The 18,624-nt window shown below is 41.6% G+C and overlaps 1 protein-coding gene across 2 annotated transcripts in view; it reads left to right on the top strand.

The window, feature by feature from the left end:
- Positions 1-3,999: 3,999 nt before the first annotated feature.
- Fez2 (fasciculation and elongation protein zeta 2) overlaps positions 4,000-18,624 on the top strand; it is a 40,380-nt gene continuing 25,755 nt past the window's right edge. For both annotated transcript variants that reach the window (XM_055618436.1, XM_055618429.1), the window contains exons 1-3: positions 4,000-4,272; positions 9,037-9,145; positions 17,156-17,272. In XM_055618436.1, the coding sequence (XP_055474411.1) occupies positions 4,022-4,272; positions 9,037-9,145; positions 17,156-17,272 (477 nt within the window). In that variant the 5' untranslated portion in view covers positions 4,000-4,021. The remainder of the gene's footprint in view (positions 4,273-9,036; positions 9,146-17,155; positions 17,273-18,624) is intronic.

Here is an 18,624-nt window from a genome sequence, read left to right as displayed (position 1 = left end):
ACCTACAAGCTGTCATCTTAATATCACATGTGTGTCATGTGCACTTGTGGGCACACGTGTGCACATACAACATATATATATATATATATATATACACACAAAATAAATAAATGTGAAAAAATAAAATTAAGTTATATGTAGACTAGCTATTTCTATCCTTACCGCATATTCTCCCAGTTATAAAGAAAAATTTCTCTTCAGAGATAGCAAGAAGTATTCTAAAATTTTTGAACGTCAAAACTTGGAGGGAAACAGCAGGAACATAGGGGGAAAATCTCAAATGAGTAAAGCACTTTAATTATAATGCTTATTTTCTTATCACCCACATCAGTGTAAATTGTGGGGGACAGCTCTGGTGGGTTTTGTGGGATATTTCTGGGTAATATGATTGTCTAATCTGGATACTGTAGAAAATTTAGAACATTTCTATGAGACATTTATGTTAATAATTAATAAATATACATTAATAATAACAACAATATTCCAAAAGTTAAAGCACATGAATGTGTATAATCCACATGAAATACATAACTGTCAGACACACTGTCAACCACCTCTGCAGAGCTGACTCCCCTGACCTTGTGCAGGTCTGATCCCAGGCTGCCTGCTTATCTTCTCCTGCAGACTCCCTTGAATTGTCCTTTTCTCCTGCAGACCCATTGGCGTCTCCTTTGACACCACCTGTCTCCAGACCGCCCCCTCAGCTCAAATGTCACTTACTGTCCATTTGTCATTGGACACAACGCAGTTTAGAAGAAACTCATCTCCCACCCCACCTCCAAATGACTAGGAAGTGAGTGTGCTTGCTCTGTTTCTTGACAGCTTTTCTGTCTTTCTTTTTTTCTTTCTTGAATGGGCTAAGGAGGTGTCCGGCCTCCATTGAATTTTGTCTCAGACTTATAGTCTCCAATGTTGTTCTGAAAACTCAAGTTCACTAATGCCAACAGTCTCTTTAATTAATGATGTGTAACTTTACAGTAACTTATAGAATGGGAGCATGGAATAGAAATACAGATTTACTTCAGAGGTAAAATAGGAGAGTTATCAGAGTTAGCAAATTTTAATGTTAGCTAAGGAACTGTTGTCAATGTTACTTTGTAGCTATCATTCAGAGACCAGCATTTGATGACACAGAACACATTCAGGTATGTACTCAGAATGGCCACCCTGCCTAGCTGACCTGGTAGGTTACAGATGAAGCCATGGCCAGTCAGCTTGTCTTCTTTTTATAATGACCAACTGCTGTTGCTTAGGCTTAATGAAGACCTCAGTTTAATCATTAAAATATAAAATGTAGCTGTTCACCAAAGACTCATGCTCTCAAATTGGAATAACCAGAATGCAATGTTCTTTATTGACAAATGCTAGATAGTTCACGGTCTGAACTTTAATTGACATATAACACTTACACATATTTATGGGGTAAAATGTGGTAACTTGATAAATGCTTACAATTCATGATAATCAAAATAAAATCAGGGTAAGTAGCATATCAGTTCCTTAAAAGTTATGATTTTTTTTTATGTGTGTGTATTTTAGGGGAAACAAATTGAAAGAAGCCACTTTTCCCTTTTTGACAAGCAAACTAATCTTTCTTAAATTCATGGGTCAATATAGATTTCTGTTGTTTTTGTTTATTTCTTCTCTGTTGATTGGTTGATCTGTCTGTCTGTCTTTTTCTGTGTCTCTTTTTGTAATTACTAAGCAAACCTGGCCACTTTCTGATTTTTTTTCTTTTGAAAATTTATCTCATTTACAGATCTTCTTAACTGCTGTGTTATGAGCCTTTAGCATTCACTAAGCATGGTACTTTGACAACCAGACATTTTCTGGTCTTATAATATATTTTTTTCCTTTTATTTCTTTTTCTCTCATATGACACATATTGACTACAGTCCCTCTACTGCCAACTCCTCCCGGTTTCCCTTCAGCTCTCCTCTCCTCCAGATCCACTGCTCCTATGGTGTTCCTTCAGAAAACAGCAGGCTTCCCAGGGATAGCAACGAAAGATGCAGAATAAGATGCAAGAAGACTAGGTACAGACCCTCATATCAAGGCTGGACAAGGCAACCCAGTAGGAGGATAGGTGTCCCAAGCGTAAGCAAAGGAGTCAGAGACACCCCCACTCCCACTGTTAGTAGTCCCACAGGAAGACCGAGCTAAACAGCAAGAGCCTGTGTGCAGAGCACCTAGCATAGTCCCCTGCAGGCTCCACGGTTGCCGCTTCAGACTCTGGGAATAAATACTCAGTATTTCCTTTCTTTTGTTTTATATTTCCAGATTTAATTATATGTTTAGGTGATTTACATGTTAAATACTATACGTATCGTATCCATTTTTTAAAGTTTTCACTGAGATATGTAATATGCAGAAATTTTAATGCACTGTAAAACTGTGACGTTTCCATCTTCAGTGTTTATGTGAACACATTACTCAAGTACCATGAAGCTGTTTTTCTGTCTTCTCTAATTTTGAATCAAGTGCTCTAAATTATTTTTCTCAGATAACTCTTCTTTTTAAATTTAGTTTTAATGAAAACATTACATCTTTCCCCTCTTGGGTCCCCCAGCCCCCAAATTCATAGCCTTTTTTTTCTTCAATTATTATTGGTCCATATATAAGCTAATTTTTTTTTAATTCATCAAATGAGGAGAACCTTCCTTTTCACAAGGTTGCTACGCGCCGGTAGGGAGTAACAGGTATAAAATAAATAAGCCCACATGAGCCAGTTAGTAGAATTAGGCTGGATGATGGGATACTTCCTCCTCAGGGGCCTCTGTGTGCTAGCTAAACCTGAAGCTGGGGCTTTTTTTTTTTTTTTTTTTTTCCAGATTGGTGGCAGAGTAGGAGGCTAGAATTTGGCTGAGGGGGAGGAGCATTATCAGGAGGGAGAACAAGGCTGCTGACAGGAAATACTAAGTGAAGGAGTGAGGCAACAGAAACTTGAAACTGGATAGTGTCTTAGGAAGGCTGAGTCAAGAGTCTAAAGAAAAGGTGCGCGGAAGGCAAGAGTGCCACAGCTTGGGAAGAAGTGGTCTCCCATTGAACGGAGCCTTACATTTCATCCACTCACCACCTCATTTTGCCCAAGAGGAGGGAAGACATTGCATGCAAAGCAATTTATTAGGCATTTTGCATCCATTGTTTTATTTAATTATATATAAAAACAAGCCTCCTGGATAGAGTTGCCCAATAAATTTTTATGCACTCCTGAGTATACGTGTCTATAAAACATTTTATAATATATTATTTAAAGATGTTTCATCCTCCTGAATGACACATTTGAAGAGATATTGGTTTTGTCAATCCCTGGGCATTTACTCCATCTATCTACTTTCCTCAGTTTCTATTGTTGTTAAATGCACATAACAAAACTATAACCCCAGCCATCTTCAAACAACCACCACTACTCTCTACCTCCATAAATCTTTTCGTCTTGCCAAACAGAGAAGCTGTATCTCTGAAACGATTTAATTTCCACTTAGCCTTAACACTTCAGCTACAGTAATAAGTGTGTCCATGTAAAGCAAGTAGGAGGGTATTTGCCATTGAGCCATTTTCTAAGTACTTTGAGCACATCCACTCACATAATTATTCAGCTGGCATGTGCTTTGCCGTGGGAGAGATCTATTTGTGGAATGAATTTCGGTACCACGTAAACACTTTCCAGTAAGTCTTGTCAATCTAGATGGAATGTTATGAACGTTTCCATGGGGCAAAAATTTGACACTAGGTTTAAAGAAGTCTTCCTTTTCACCACTTTTAGACAAGGACGCTGAGGAAGGAAGTTATTTCTAAATGAGCAAGAACATAGGAAGTGACTTAACTCAGTTAAGGTCTTCCTTTCCCTGGTCAGCTCCAGAAGACTCAGGAAGTGAAGAGTCAGTCTGAGGGCAGCTTGGGACTCGCTCACCCGGGACAGGGGCCGTGGCCTGGAGGGGGCGGAACCGATGGGCGTGGCCTGACCGCGACGGGGCGTGGCCGCCCGGCCGGGGCGGGGCGCGTGCCGACAGCGGGCGCGATGGCGGCGGACGGGGACTGGCAGGATTTCTATGAGTTCCAGGAGCCGGCCCGGAGCGTCCAGGACCAGGAGAACTGTAACGCGAGCCCGGAGGCTGGAGCGGGGGCCCCCGCGGGCGGCGACAGCTTCCCGGCGCTGGCTTGCAGCCTGGAGGAGAAGCTGAGCCTGTGCTTCCGCCCCTCGTCGGACGCCGAGCCCCCGCGGGCGGCCGTGCGGCCCATCACTGAGCGCAGCCTCCTGCAAGGCGACGAGTGAGTGCGGGCCCGGGGGCGGGCGGCCGGGAGGGAGCGGCCCCCACCTCGCCCTGCCCCCGCCGCAGCCGGGAGTCCACGCAGGCCCCGCCCCGCGCCCTCCTTCCACCTCGGCCGCTCCCAGCCCCGCCCCGGGGCTGCCGGCCTGGCCCGCTGGAGTTTAAAAGCTCGCTGCCCTGCCTTCCCTTGAACCCTCCCTCCTGCGGACCCTTGTGTGCTTCCCGGGGGAGACCCTGCCTCCTGGGGCACGTGTGGCTCATTCATTCATTCAACTCGATCCTGTTAAAGCCCCTGCCAAGGGCTTGGATCTGGCCATTGCTCCTCTAAAGTGAAACAGAAAGTGGGAGGGGACATGGGTTTGTTAAACACATGTTTTATGAGTGTGGTGAGTGCTTTGATAGATATTTGTACCAGATATGGAAGCTTTCAAAGCGGATGTCCGAATGAAGACTTTATAGAGAAAGCAAGTCGCCAGTTGAATCCTGATGGTGTTCGGGGAGTTAGGTAGAGATTGTAACATATAGCAACATATAGTGCAAAACTGTAGAGGTGTGAAGTACCATTGAAATCACAGAAGTCTCTTGGGCCCACAAGAGCAAACTGCCACAGAGGCCAAAAAAGTGTCTCCAGAAGACTAGAGCACAGCAGCGATGGCTACAGAATCTTCTGTGTGGTTAGTTTCAGTGAGGACATTCACAGGGGTTGATTCAAACACCTTTAAACCCAATTATTGCTTGTTTCAATGAAAGTTGTAATTACGTACCATGGCTTTGCCTCGAAGGATAGCTAAAAAACGATAGCTGCGAGCTAGCAAGCCAGAGTGTTTTGTTTGCTGGGAGTGAGGAGGCCCTAGCGAGGCCTTGAGTGAACTGAGTCCTCTCAGAAGGTGATGGGTTTACAAAGCATTGGAGAGGTGGAGAGAATTAGTGGGGGCAATTAAAAAAAATACATTTTAATAATTTTAACTTTATCTGGGTACTTGTGTGAGTGTGGGCGGGAGTAGCAAGCCTGTCACGTGCTGGGGCACATCCTTGGAGGACGACCACTTGTGTGAGATGGGTGATGGTTCTCTTTACCCAGCACATGGATCCCCAGGGTCATTGGTCTTGGTGGCAGGTGGCTTTACCCACCGAGACACTACCTAGCTTCCAGACCGCCGTCAGGATTCAGTTTGCCGGCTGCTTTCTCTATAAAGTGAGGGATTCTTGAACAGTGATAAGATTCCTGTCATAAAGAAGAGTTTTAATTTCTCAAGGAATTAGATTTATCAAGAAAGAGGCAGGGCATATGTAAATGTGGATGGATAGCTGTGTTCCACGATCATTCCTTTTTATTGTTTCTTTTGCCCAAGGGCTGAGGAGCGGTAAGTTTATGATTGGATTTTAAATGCAGAGATAGGCGTGTCGTGCATAACAAAAGGTGACTTTTGTGGGACTTCCCAGAGAGAAGATAGCTTCATGTATGTGCAGATTTATATACTTTAATTATTTAGACTTACTGCATATTTTGGACTTTAAATTTATATTTATGTGTAACTTATTTAAAACAGATGAGCGTAGCTTGTACCAAGATTCTTAGAAGACCTATTTTTGTTTCAGCTGGACATTCTGGGAAGTTTATTTTAGCATGTGTTTCTAACTTAGGTGGCTGTAAAATCTAAACAGTTCTGTTGCTTTTCCTGTTTTGTCATTTGTAGCCCAAACTGGCCTTGAACTTGCTATGCAGCTCAGGCTGACCTTGAACTCCTGTTCTTCCTGCTGCTGTCCAAGTGCTAGAATTACATGCATAAGGCACTAAACTTCGTTTTATTTTGTTACTCTTTCCCTCCACTTGGAGATAGAGGCATATGTAGCCCAGGCTGGCCTCAACTCATTTTGTAGATGAGGATGACCACAAAACTCTTTCTGCCTCTTGAGTGATGAGATCACAGGTGTGTATTAACACACCCAGTTTTCTGTGGTGCTGGGGTTTGACCCCAGGGCTCATGTATGCTAGGCAAGCATTTGAGCATTTGCTGTTCATCTTCAGCCCACGTTGTTCTTGCTATGGCTCAGTAGGTGGTGTGTTTGTGATAATGCATATCTCCCGATTTGGGAATGTGTAAAAAAAATCTTATACGAGCCAGAGCTCACTTCTCTCCTCTCTGTATTCATTTGCTTTGTAGGGTCAGCTCCACCCCCTTTCTGCTGTTAGAAAATCTCTTTGCCCACATGCTGCTGTGACTCCTGTCCTTTACTTAACTTCCTTGAGCTTTGGTTTTAGTTTCTGTCAATATGGATTATATTTGTTTGCTGAGGGCTCCAAGAGAATGTCCGCTGGAACCGCTATCCTTCGGACTTTGACCCTGGGAGGGAGCTCCGGGCAACTATTTATGATGGGTCATAATATTTTATGATAAAGATGAAGACGGCTCAGATGTCTTGACTAGAGAATGCTGGAAATCTTAGTTGGCTTTACATCCTTCAGCTACAATTGTTCTGAACTTGGCACAGAGAGAGAGGCTTGTTTATTGTTCTCTGTTTTCTTGGAAGCTAGAACCCACAGCTACTCCTTCCCCGAGAGATACGCTACCAGCTTGGTTTTCTAGCCTCTTTTAAGAAGGATGTGACTAGCAGACAAAACAACTCCTCCAAACCTGGGACTCCTAAGCTATTAGAATAGTCTGTGACCTTGGCCAGGGTTAGGTATAGAGTCAGTGTTAGGTTTCAAAGTTGCGATAAATGGCTGAGATGCCCATTAACATACCAAAGTGGGCACTGGCTGCCAGGTTTTCCCTATGTTCTTCTGTCCGTTACAGGGCCCTCCTGGCTGGCATACCTCGCCCCTTCCCCTGCACTCTGCAGCACAGAGGAGAGTTCTGGGGGCTGGGCTGTTCTTCCCTGCATAATTGAAGCATTCTGGTTGCCTGTTGTCTTTGTACCTTTGGAAGGCCTCCCTGGCTGTTACAGCTGGTTCCCCTTCCCCCTCCCATGGCCCAGCTCAGGGACCTGACCACTCTGAGTTCCCCAGATGTCCTTATCTCATCTCTTCCTCAGGCCTTGCTCTCCTGTATATCTACAATGAATCTTCTCCTCCGCCACACCTAGGAACAATCAAGTTTCTTTTCCTTTTCATTTCTTTTTTCATTCACTCAGTTGTTAGTATTTTAAAAGCTGTGGCCCAGGATGGTCAGACTCAGAAAGTTGCTGTCCGTGCCTCCAGCTCTAGTTCGTTGACACTAAAGAATATCAGGTTCCAACAGCGAGGCATTCTGAGTCCTGCGGATAGGAGATGTGTAAGGATGATAAGCCCCACTTTTTGGGTTCATGTTTTTCTTCAGGGTGATTTGGATTCGGAAGCCACACATCCCTTGGGATGTTATATTCTGGCAGCTTCTGTTCTTAAGCATAGAATGGTTTCCATTAAATCAAGGATGTTGCTTTTCCAGTTTTTAAAGTTACTTTGTTAGGTTCTTTGCCCTTGCTAGAATTGTCTGTATCCTGATTGCTGACAAACTTGCACAAAAGGCTTATCTAAACATTTCCTGACTCATTATTTACAACTAGATACTTGTTGCAAATTTTAACTCTAAAAAATGGGACATGTTAGTCTCCCAGTAAGCAGTTCAGATGTGTGACCTCATTACCCTAAGTAAGTCTCATCTTACTGATGCCTCTGAATTCCTGCTTTTTTTTCCTTTTCCCCATAAAACAACTTGTTTTACTATGTTGATTATTATTTTTGTCACCAAAACCTGCATTTTGATCTGGAGTTTGCTGTCTTTGTACAGTGTGGTTTGTCATTTTTCTCAGTAGAGTTTGTTTGAGTTAATGCTTAGAATGATGGAGCTGGAGGAGGTGCCTGCTTTACGTCTAAGCTTCATTTTGGAGCAGGGCAGCTGATACCCCAGCAGGTTAAGGAACTTAGCCAGAGACTGGCTCTTTATTTAAAAGAAAATAGGTGTGTCTGTTTACTGAGTCTTGAGTCAGATGTCCCCCTTTTGACCCCCTAGCCCCCACCCCAGATGCTGTTTGATAAGAAAGTGGGTAACTGCATTGACTATATAACCTGTCTGCACTTACGTGATTCCCTCACTCCTTACCCTTTCATCAGCCTGTCCTTATCCTGCTACATTTCAAATCACACACTAAATCTTGCTCTCACTTGGAGACTGAATCTTTCTCCAGAAAGTACGGCATCTCTTTATGAAGCAGTGTGTTCACTTTGTCTGTGTTTCTAGAGACAGTCCTGAGATTTTCTGTGTTTCTTGGCTCCTCACTTGCAAAATGAGGATAGTAAAGGTTTCTGCTTCTAATGTTGTTTTTGAGGACTAAATAAAGCTATACACATTCATACACCATACGCCACACACATACATACATACACCTGTACTTATACACTGCTTGGTTTTTTGTTTTTGTTATTTTTTCATGTAGCTAATTACTGTGTGTATGTCTGTGTGCTCTGTCATTCTCCTATGTATGTCCTATAAACTTCTTCGAACAGTTCTCTGCACATATTACAGTGGAAGTAGTAGTGACTGCCTTCCTTCCTTCCTTCCTTAATTTTTTTCTTTTATATTTCACAAGCAAGATATCTTTGTCAGTTCAGTTATATGATTTTTCATAACTCTGCATTTGTTGATACTTTTTCCTAAGAAAGAATTTTATTTTTTATTTTATTTTATTTCATGTGGTCCTTTTACTATATTAGTGGATTTTTAATGAAAGCCATGTGGAGTGTTAAGTATTGAATTCCACTGATTGCTGTTTTCTTCTGTTTAAGGATTTGGAATGCCCTGACAGATAATTATGGGAATGTCATGCCTGTGGACTGGAAGTCCTCTCATACGAGGACCTTGCATTTGCTGACTCTGAACCTCTCAGAGAAAGGGGTAAGTGAGGAGCTGGACCAGAGTGGCTGCATTGCCAGTGCTGATAGTGGGGCAGGTCCCTCACTGAATCTGGAGCTTACTGATTCAGCCAGGCTGGCTGGCCAGGCCCCCCCCCCAGCGTCCCTCTCTCTCTCTCCCTCCCCAGCATTGAGGTTATAGGTTGGATCTCGTCATGCCTGGCTTTTTATGTGGGTGCTGTGGATCTGAATTTAGGTCCTCATGCTTGTAGCTCTCAACTTTAGCACCCGAATGGCCTTCTTGTTGCTGATTTTCAAATTTTTAATTCATGTCTATCCTGATAGTGCCAGATGAAGTATGGACACAGTGATGCGATGGTTCGGAGGCTGGAAAAGGGAAGAGAATGATTTGAAGTAGTCACAGAGTTTAATTTGTTTAAAGCTTGCGAGGAATATAGCCAAATTATTTAACTTTCAGATTCACACTGTTTAAGTTCTTCAGCAGAGTACAATGTAAGCTCGTGTCAGATCCCCTGGCATAGTATTTCATTAAGTGTAATTGTGCAATCATTGGGAGTGTAATGCTGTGGGCTGTCAGTAGGTTAAATAGTATTGGTAATGTCTCATGAAATGATTTTCTTAAGTATGTAACTTGGAAGAAAGAGCCTACTGCTTTCAGTGTATGGAGGAATATGGAGTTCTGACTCTGTTTCCCAGAATTCTAGTAGATAACCGGTCTCACTGTTTGTTCCTGTCATTAACCCCTTTAGGCTTTGCAGATTGACCTGACACACATTTACTACACAGGACCAGAACTAAATAGCTTTTGTTCCAACTTCTGTTTATTTAGAGCCTAGCTGTTGTTCTGGGCTTTGTCCAAGTTCCCCTCCCTCATCGAGGCTTCTTATTACTGTTTTAGCCTCTGCTGATCTCATGCAATTGTACAATTTTAGAGGTGACAGGCTCCTTAAAGGACACCTAATCCAGCTTCTCAGATGGGAGAATCCCCACCGACAGCATCACTGGCAGAGGGTTCCTTCACTGCTGCCTAAATCCTTGCAGGGACAAGCACACTCCTGTGGAGATGTGAATCTTTGCAAGATTTGTTTCCTGTGTAGCAGAGTCTAGCCATGATGTCACATGGGATTTAGTTCCCATAGTGTGCATATGTCTTTCAGATCATCATTGTGCTTCCTTGTTAATCATATTTCCGATCAGGTCTGTCATTAGGTTGTGAGTTCCTAGTAACTGTCTCTATGTCTGGCACTTGGTGAGTGCAGTGTTGTCCATCTGTGGAGTAAATAAATGAACGAATTGCTTTATAGCTGATACTGTAAAGTCTGAGATCATGATGGAATATTTGCCTTGTTTTGATTTTTTTGTATTGAAAGGATCCATGAGTATATTTTTTACTACATTTAAAAAAAGTAGCATAAAACAGTTCATTTCATAGTTTGAAAAAAGAAGCACAGTAGCACCATGAATCAAACACTCTGATCCAACTTTATTGAATAAAATATAAATCTTATTATTCTTATTCTATAACTTCAGTCCTTGTTTTCCCTCTGGATGCTGTTTTTAATGCCAGAGTAATGCTAAAGCCATGCTAGTGACTATTAGGCCTTGCCATTTTATACTATACTGAATGTAAAAGCGCTATCTGGAAAAACTTAGTAGATTAAAATAGACAGGTGATAATCAACACCAGTCACTCAATCAAGTATGTATCATGATGTGGCTATTTCATTGTTGAATAGATTTGACTTAGAACTTTACTCCCCAGAAAGACCATAGTATGCATGAAGATCCTGAAGAACAAATAGACAAGAGTTATATCAAAGTAATTATGTTACTTTTTAGGTGGTTTTAATCTAGGAAAGTGGTATTATATAGGTGCTGTATTTTTTCCATGACTGAGTAATGTAAAATTTACCTTTGGAAACACTCTTTAGATTATTCTAGTTATAACATTGGGCATATAAAGGGCATTTTTTTTTTTTTTTTTTTTTTTGCCCTCAAGAATAAGGGAATAATTTGCCTTTTTGTATTAAGAGCAAAACAATATTCAAGAGACCAACAGTTAGATTTAGTTATTTCGTTTTCTTTCATTGGCCGCTATGGTACACATTTCTGCATTTGTTGGGTCATTTCTAGAAGTCTGGCGTATTCTACATTCTTACTTTTTTTTCCCCTCTCTGCTGTGTGTGCAGTTTAGCACTGGGGGACAGTAGGATCAGCTCTGTGTCTAACCCGGGCATGGGAGGAGGGAAGGGAATGCTTGGCTTGATGGCAGCCTGACTGATAAGTTGTGTCAGCCAAGGTTAGCTTTCAAAGGCCTAAGCACTTTGAGCCTAATGCATCTCATCTCCATGGGGGAGAGAGGCTGGTCTCCTCCCTGGAAAGATGATATGGTATCGTTCGTCCTGTTGTCATGGAAATTCAGTAATGTGGTGCTTTGTTGACATGACCAGAGTGTTTGGAACCATTCTCAAGGAGTGCTCTTTCTTAGTGTGCTTTGTGCGATGGAATGCTTCTGTCAAGGCTGGCAGGAAGTACCTCTTGTGAATCTTCCTATTCCTCTTCTCCGTCCTCCCAGTTCTGCTAGGTCTCACAGAGCCCAGGTTGGCATTGAACTTGGCACGTAGCTGAGAATGAATGTGAACAGCCAGTCCTTCTGTCTCTACCTTCCAAGTGCTGGAAACGTAAGCATGCACCACCATGCTTGGTGCAAAAGGGACTTTTTTCTAGTCCATCTTGATATCTGTAAGAGTAAAAAGAGCAAGAATATGATAATGTATTCCTTAACAGTAATTTTAAAATTAAAACTTCATTTATAAGCCAGAGAAGAAAAATAAAACAAAGTTCTGGTGTTCAAGCATCTTCTTACTAAAATAACGGTGTGTGTTATATATATATATATATATTATATATATATTATATATATTATATATATTTATAAATTATATAAATATAAATATATGTATATAAATATACATATATAAAATATGTATATTTATATACATATATTTATACATATATTTATGTATCTTTATTGTATTAATAGATTGTATATATAAATATATCTTTATATGTACAATACACAAATATATATATTTTGGTTTTTGGTTTTTCTGTGTAGCCCTGGCTGTCATGTTCTGGAACTTCCTCTGTAGATCAGGCTGGCCTTGAATTTAGAGCTTCTCCTGTCTTCTGGGATTAAAGGCATGGGCCACCACCCCAGTCTGGCTCCTGAAATCATGTCCTTAAAGACACAGTTGTCATCTTTTAGGAGCGAGCACTGTGGACTGAGATGTGGGCTGCTCTAGCCCTTCGCCCTCGATGTCTGGTGCTGCTTCCACTACCTTCCTGTTTTCAGCTGATAACCTTTTGGCTCAGTTTCAGTTTTCTCTTTTGGACTTTGTGCCTTAATCTTCCCAGAGAATGAAGTCGCTCTCTTACTGTTTCCTACCCTCCACCTCTAAACCCCCACACAGACTTCCCCTTCCCCTGTCCTCCAGGTGTCATCCCGTCAGAATTCCTGCTTCCGTTCATCTTGACATTTTTTGTGTGTGGCATAGTTACTTATGCTACTTGTCAGTCTCAAAGGGTCATAAACCTTACTTTAGTAATGTGCTAGCAGCTGGACCCCAGCTTCTTTTTTTTTATTAAATTTTTATTTTTTATATTAGTTACAGTTTATTTACTTTGTATCCCAGCTCTAGCCCCCTTCCCTCATTCCCTCCCAATTCCACCACACCTCCCTTATCTCCTCCCTGCCCTTCACTAAGTCCACTGTTAGGGGAGGTCCTCCTCCTCTACCATCTGACCCTAGTTTATCAGGTCTCTTCAGGACTGGCTGCACTGGCCTCCTCTGTGGCCTGGCAAGGCTGCCCCTCGTGGGGGGGAGGTCAAAGAGCCAGCCACTGAGGTCATGTCAGAAACAATCCCTGTTCCCCTTACTAGGAAACCCACTTGGACACTGAGCTGCCATGAGCTACATCTGAGCAAGGGTTCTAGGTTATATCCATGCATGTGGACCCCAGCTTCTTAAGCTGTGGATCTGACCCCAAATGGAGATACATGAGTGTGAGAATCAAAAGAAATCTGTCTACAGTAACCAGTTTCTGAACATATCTAAGGTGTTTCTGGCATCATTCACTCATTGTACCATGTGACTTCATTGCAGCCTTGTTTCTGAACACAACACTTTGCCGGACACATGGCACCAACTACTTACTAATGCCACCTGAAACACCGCAGCTCGGATTCGAGACTGTCATAGTAAAATGTGCATTGCAGTGTTTTCGCTGTACATCCAGAGTTTTCTGTCCTTTTAGAAACATAGTTGTTTGGTTACAGAAACCGAGGGTGTAATACTCTCCTGTTGTCATTCTGAACCATGCAGCTATCGTGTATCTTCAGGTTGTCATGAGTCAGAGCTGGGCTTTAATAACTCTTGTTTGAGTTGCTGACTTGAGTTTCATCAAAAACTGTGCAGCCAATTTTGGTTTAGGATTAGGACAGGGTTTCCAATAGTCCCTGAAATGGTTCCAAACCCAACTTCTGCTAGTTAGTACTATATATTTGTCATTCTTAGCATTGAAGATTATAAAAGTAAAATCTTGATTAAATCTGAAGAGTGTTGAAGATATTTTGGGCCTTAGGGAATCAAATTTTTAGCCAATATTTAATTTGTTATATAGAAATAAATATGTACATTTACCTTACTAGTATGCAAATTTTATTTCATTTTTAATAAGTAGAAAAATACATGTTTACCAAAAGAATTGTTGTAAAATACATGTCTAAATTTCTTTATGTTTTGTTGTCAGTAGATGTTTGATATGTTTACTTATTTTATATATTCCTAGGGCCATGTGAGAATTTAAAAGGGCACGATGAATGGAAAGTTTGAGCCCTGAGTAGAATCTCAGTGTTTTCTTCTGACTTCTTGATGCTGTGCAGTGGCAGTTCTAGTGTTTCACCTTCCTGGACATTCTTGGGGGACTTTACTTCCTCCGTCCTTGCAAGAATGACCTTTACTCCTGTATGGTCTCTGACCTTTTGTTTGTTTCCTTGTTTCCTTTCCTCCTGTAGCTCTCTGAGAGTGGGTGCAGGAAAGGTAAATTCGTTGAGAACTGCACATCTAAAGATGTCTTTATTTTTATCTTCCACCTAGTTGTTAAATTGGCTGGACATTGATTCGAGGATGTTCCTCTTTCCTCCCCCTGCATCTGTTGTTGCTGTTGTAAATTCAAATGATAATAGTTCCTGATTCTTCTATCTGCTCTTTTTCTTTTGTCTTTTGTACACAGTGTTCTGAAATTTCATGGCACATGTGTGTCTGTGAGTGTGTGTATGTGTGTGTGTGTGTGTGTGTGTGTGTGTGTGTGTGTCTGTGCGTAGTCCTCACTGCCAGACCTTTCCTGGCCGAAGATACTCTGAGCAACAGAAAGAGGAGGTGCGTTATCCGTGAGGGTCTGCAGAGAATTGCAGTCTATGCTGGCAGTAGACCTGGCAAGCAGCAGGCCTGTCCCACCCTCCCTCGGGAAATCAGCATGCCAGTGGCTGCTTCCCATGCCTTTTTCCTTCAGTGGCTTTATTCTGGCTGACATTCCTCTGAAAGCTTTGAAACTCCTGTTTAAGGAACTGGGGAGGCTCCAGGGACCTGCATCTGCTCCACTGTATTCTGAAGTTTAAATATATCCTATGTACTAGTAGATAAAATTGTTTTTTCCAGATAAACTTCTCCTCCCCATAGTGCTAGGGTTTGAACTTAGGGCTTTACTCAGGTTGTGAGCTAGATCCTTAACCATTTGTGCACTTTTCATTTTGAGACAGGGTGTTACTAAGTTGCCTAGACTGGCTTTGAACTGACTTGAGATCCTCCTGCCTCAGGCTCTTGCTGGCGTTATAGGTCTATGCTACCACGTCTGCCTAAAACTTGATAATTTAGTTAAATTTATTAGATATATAATATAATATAATATAATATAATATAATATAATATAATATAATATAATATAATATATAAAATAGATTATATAATATTACTATGTAACAATATGTAATATTATATAAGTATATATTTATAATATATTATAATAGATAATATATTATATAAAATGTATTTATAATATATATTATAAATATATGAATATATTATATATATATTATGGTTGAGTGTTCCATATCTAAAAGTCTTGCTTTAGATTTTAGATTTTTAAAATAATTGGGATATTTGTGGGTACACAGTAAGAGATGGAGGTGGGACCAAGGTGTAAACATAATTACATTTTTGTTTTATATATATATATTTGTATCCTGACAATTTTAGGAGTACTTTTGGTGTACCTGTGTTTTGAGTATAACCTGCCACACTGAAGTCATATGAGCACTTTCTCCCTGGTGACATCATGTTGTTTCTCAAAAGCTTCTGATTTTGGAACATTTGGGTTTTATTGGTTTTTATATTTTACTTAAAAATCTCAGATTACAGTTGCTTGGCTCTTCACATAATATAATAATTGATTAACACATCATTTTAATACTATGTAATGTAATGGCACATTTTCTTCTTCCATAGTCCTTCTTGTCCCCTTCTTTCCCCTCACTCTGTGCTGTACTAATTGTTCTTGGAGAATAGAATTCTAATTTTAGTTCTGTTCACCAACAAAATAGTCATGTGACTATGGGTGAATTATTCATGACCAGTTAGCTAGACAATCATCCCTTGACTTTGTTGAGTTTCCCCAGGTAGCTTTTTTTTTTTTTTTAAAGATTTATTTATTTTTATGTATATGAGTGCTCTATCTGCATGTACACCTGCATGCCAGAAGAGCACATTATAGATGGTTGTGAGCCACCATGTGGTTGCTGGGATTTGAACTCAGGACCTCTGGAAGAGCAGACAGTTCTCTTAACAACTAACTGAGCCATCTCTTCAGGCCCCCAGGTAGCTTTTGCAGTTACTATTGATATACGACTTTCATTATTCTTAAAGGGGCTGTTGGGTGGCCATAAGAGAAACTGACTAAGTATGATGCAGTACCCCAGCATGGCTACCGCTTCTGGGTGGTCAGTACCCCAGCATGGCCACAGCTTCTGGATGAGCAGTCCCCAGCATGGCCACAGCTTCTGGATGAACAGTCCGCCAGGCATGGTAACAACGATTAGCACTTCAGCAGCCCTGAGATAAAAAGGAAAAGAGAGAGAAGTTTCTAGAATCTGGAGAGATTAGCTGAGAAGTCTGTTTGACAAGAGCTGTGGCCTTTGGTCCAGAGCCAGGGCTGACAAATGGCATTCTGGCAGTGAGGAAGATAGCAGGATGAACGCCCAGCACTTTCCTTCTCACCTTGCAGTCTCCCGGTGTCCGTCAGTGATGTGTAACCCAACTGGAAGCCATAAGTCAAGGGCATCCTTTGATCTGATCCATATGGCCATCTTCCTGGGCACAGAGCACAGTAGAAAATAGGGCTCAGGTGATTGGAGGCTCTCCAGCATAGTTAGGCTTAGAAGTGTTTTAGGAACCTAGAGATGTTCTTTCCTCTTTTGGAAGGAGGGATGTGCATCTGGAAGGGCTGAATATGTCTCCTGGACAGGATGTTGGTTACCTTCACTCTGAGTATTTGAATGCTAGAAAGTAGTCTGTAGAGAGCTTTGTAGTATTTTAATACATGCCAGTTTGTTAACCATGAATTTGTTGCTACCTTTTATTCACTCCAGTGCCTTATAGTTTGCTGATAAATATTGTATTCTTCTATACAAGCATCATTTTAATACTGCTTTTGTTGCTGCTTCCTCTGGGAAAATAGCTCTGTTTCTGTCCATCCGTAGAGGTGCATGCAGCACCTTGTCGTTTTACAGCTTGCCCTGCTGCCCTGTTACAGCTGTTGGAGGAAGTGTGTAACTTGCTGTGTGGCATGGTGCAGGGGCCTACCGACCCCTCCTTTGTAAGGAATAACACTATTGCATGCACTTTCCACTTTGGCCCAGAACTGTCATTTGTATCAAAAGGGCTTAATTGTAAATGAGGGTGCTTTTTTGTTTTTAGATGAGTGATGGCTTGATCTTTGATACCTCAGATGAGGAGGAGCTGAGGGAGCAGTTGGATATGCATTCGATCATCGTCTCCTGTGTCAACGAGGAGCCCCTCTTCACTGCAGACCAGGTACGGATGTGAAGCAGAGCCTGGGACCGAGAGCTGTGCTTCCTGTGGCAGCAAGCCTTACCTGTCAGAATGCCTCGTTTCCTCTAGATGGTGTGCTTAACGCTAGCTTGCCATCGAGTCGTCAATGGGGAGGTAAAACAAGGTATATGCTATTCAAGGAAGACAATATTTTGTGGATTAGGAAAATTTCCAGGTTAGGCATCATATGATTATTACAAGTTACTAATGGAGGGTTATTGTTTGAACGAAAAATTTAAAACAACTCTAGAAGTTTCTACTTTTTACAAGGTTATCCAAACATCAGTGAACTGGGCTAAATTTGAGTTAGTATTTTTGTTTGTTTTGAGGCAAGATCTTACTGTATACCCCGGCTGTCCTGAAACTCCGATTGTAGACCAAGGTAGCCTCAGACTCCAGAGACCCACGTGCCTCTGTCTCCTGAGCACTCAAATCAAAGACATGAGCTGCCGTGCCCACCAGGCCTGGTTTTGTAAAGCCCTGAGTAGGGATCCTTAACAAATAGTAGAAGTGTCTGTTACACTCTGGAGAAAGAAGCAAGCATTGTACCTGAGGAGCCCTGCGGTAATGTCAACCCTGTATTCATCTGAAACCAGTCGAGTCAGCCCTGTCATTTTCTGAATACCCCTCCCACCTCTGTGGTGTTGTCAAAGTGTGACGGCAGAACTTCCTGAAATAAAATGTTCCGTGGCTACGTGGGCTGCGAATTCTGTCACATTTTATTTTTAGGCAGGGAAGAGAAGGTCAGTAAGGAGATATGTTAAGGCAAGGTCAGTACGTGGGAAGAAGGTCCTTCTGATGTTCCCTGGGTACCTTTGTGGTTGGGTTGTTCTAGGCTTGGAAAACTGTGGTGCTAAGGTGAAAGGTAGTTCTATTTGTGGAAGGCATGATAAGCCAGAAAGAGGTGTGACCCTGAGCAATCTCAGTCCCCTAGAAATCTGCCTGATACCACATTGCTTCTGTCTTTTAGACTTACAGAATTATAGCCTCCTGGAGTAGCTCACTGTACTGTTGACAATCTCTGTTTGGGATGGCTTCCTTTCTGCTTAGCATAGACACTCCTGGATTGACTCACTTTTCCCCAGTTGAAGGGCTACCTGTTAGTTTGTAGATTCGTAGGTACTGTCAAATATACTCATGGTTTTTTTATATCTTCATTGAATTGTATTTTTAATTTTTTTCATAATGCTTAAATGGCCTCCCACCCCCTTTAAAGTATCAAGTACCTTTCTGCTTTAAAGTTTCTACTTTCTTTTTTACTCTTAGAATCTGGAGCCAGACAAGGCACAACTATAAGGCTTGAGTTATACTGTATATGCAGTATGTCATGGTTT

Source organism: Psammomys obesus, unplaced genomic scaffold, assembly GCF_907164565.1.
Source record: "Psammomys obesus unplaced genomic scaffold, mPsaObe1.curated_primary_1811, whole genome shotgun sequence".
Lineage (NCBI taxonomy): Eukaryota > Metazoa > Chordata > Mammalia > Rodentia > Muridae > Psammomys > Psammomys obesus.
Note: the sequence above shows the minus strand (reverse complement) of the source record. Positions and strands in the feature narration are given on the sequence as shown.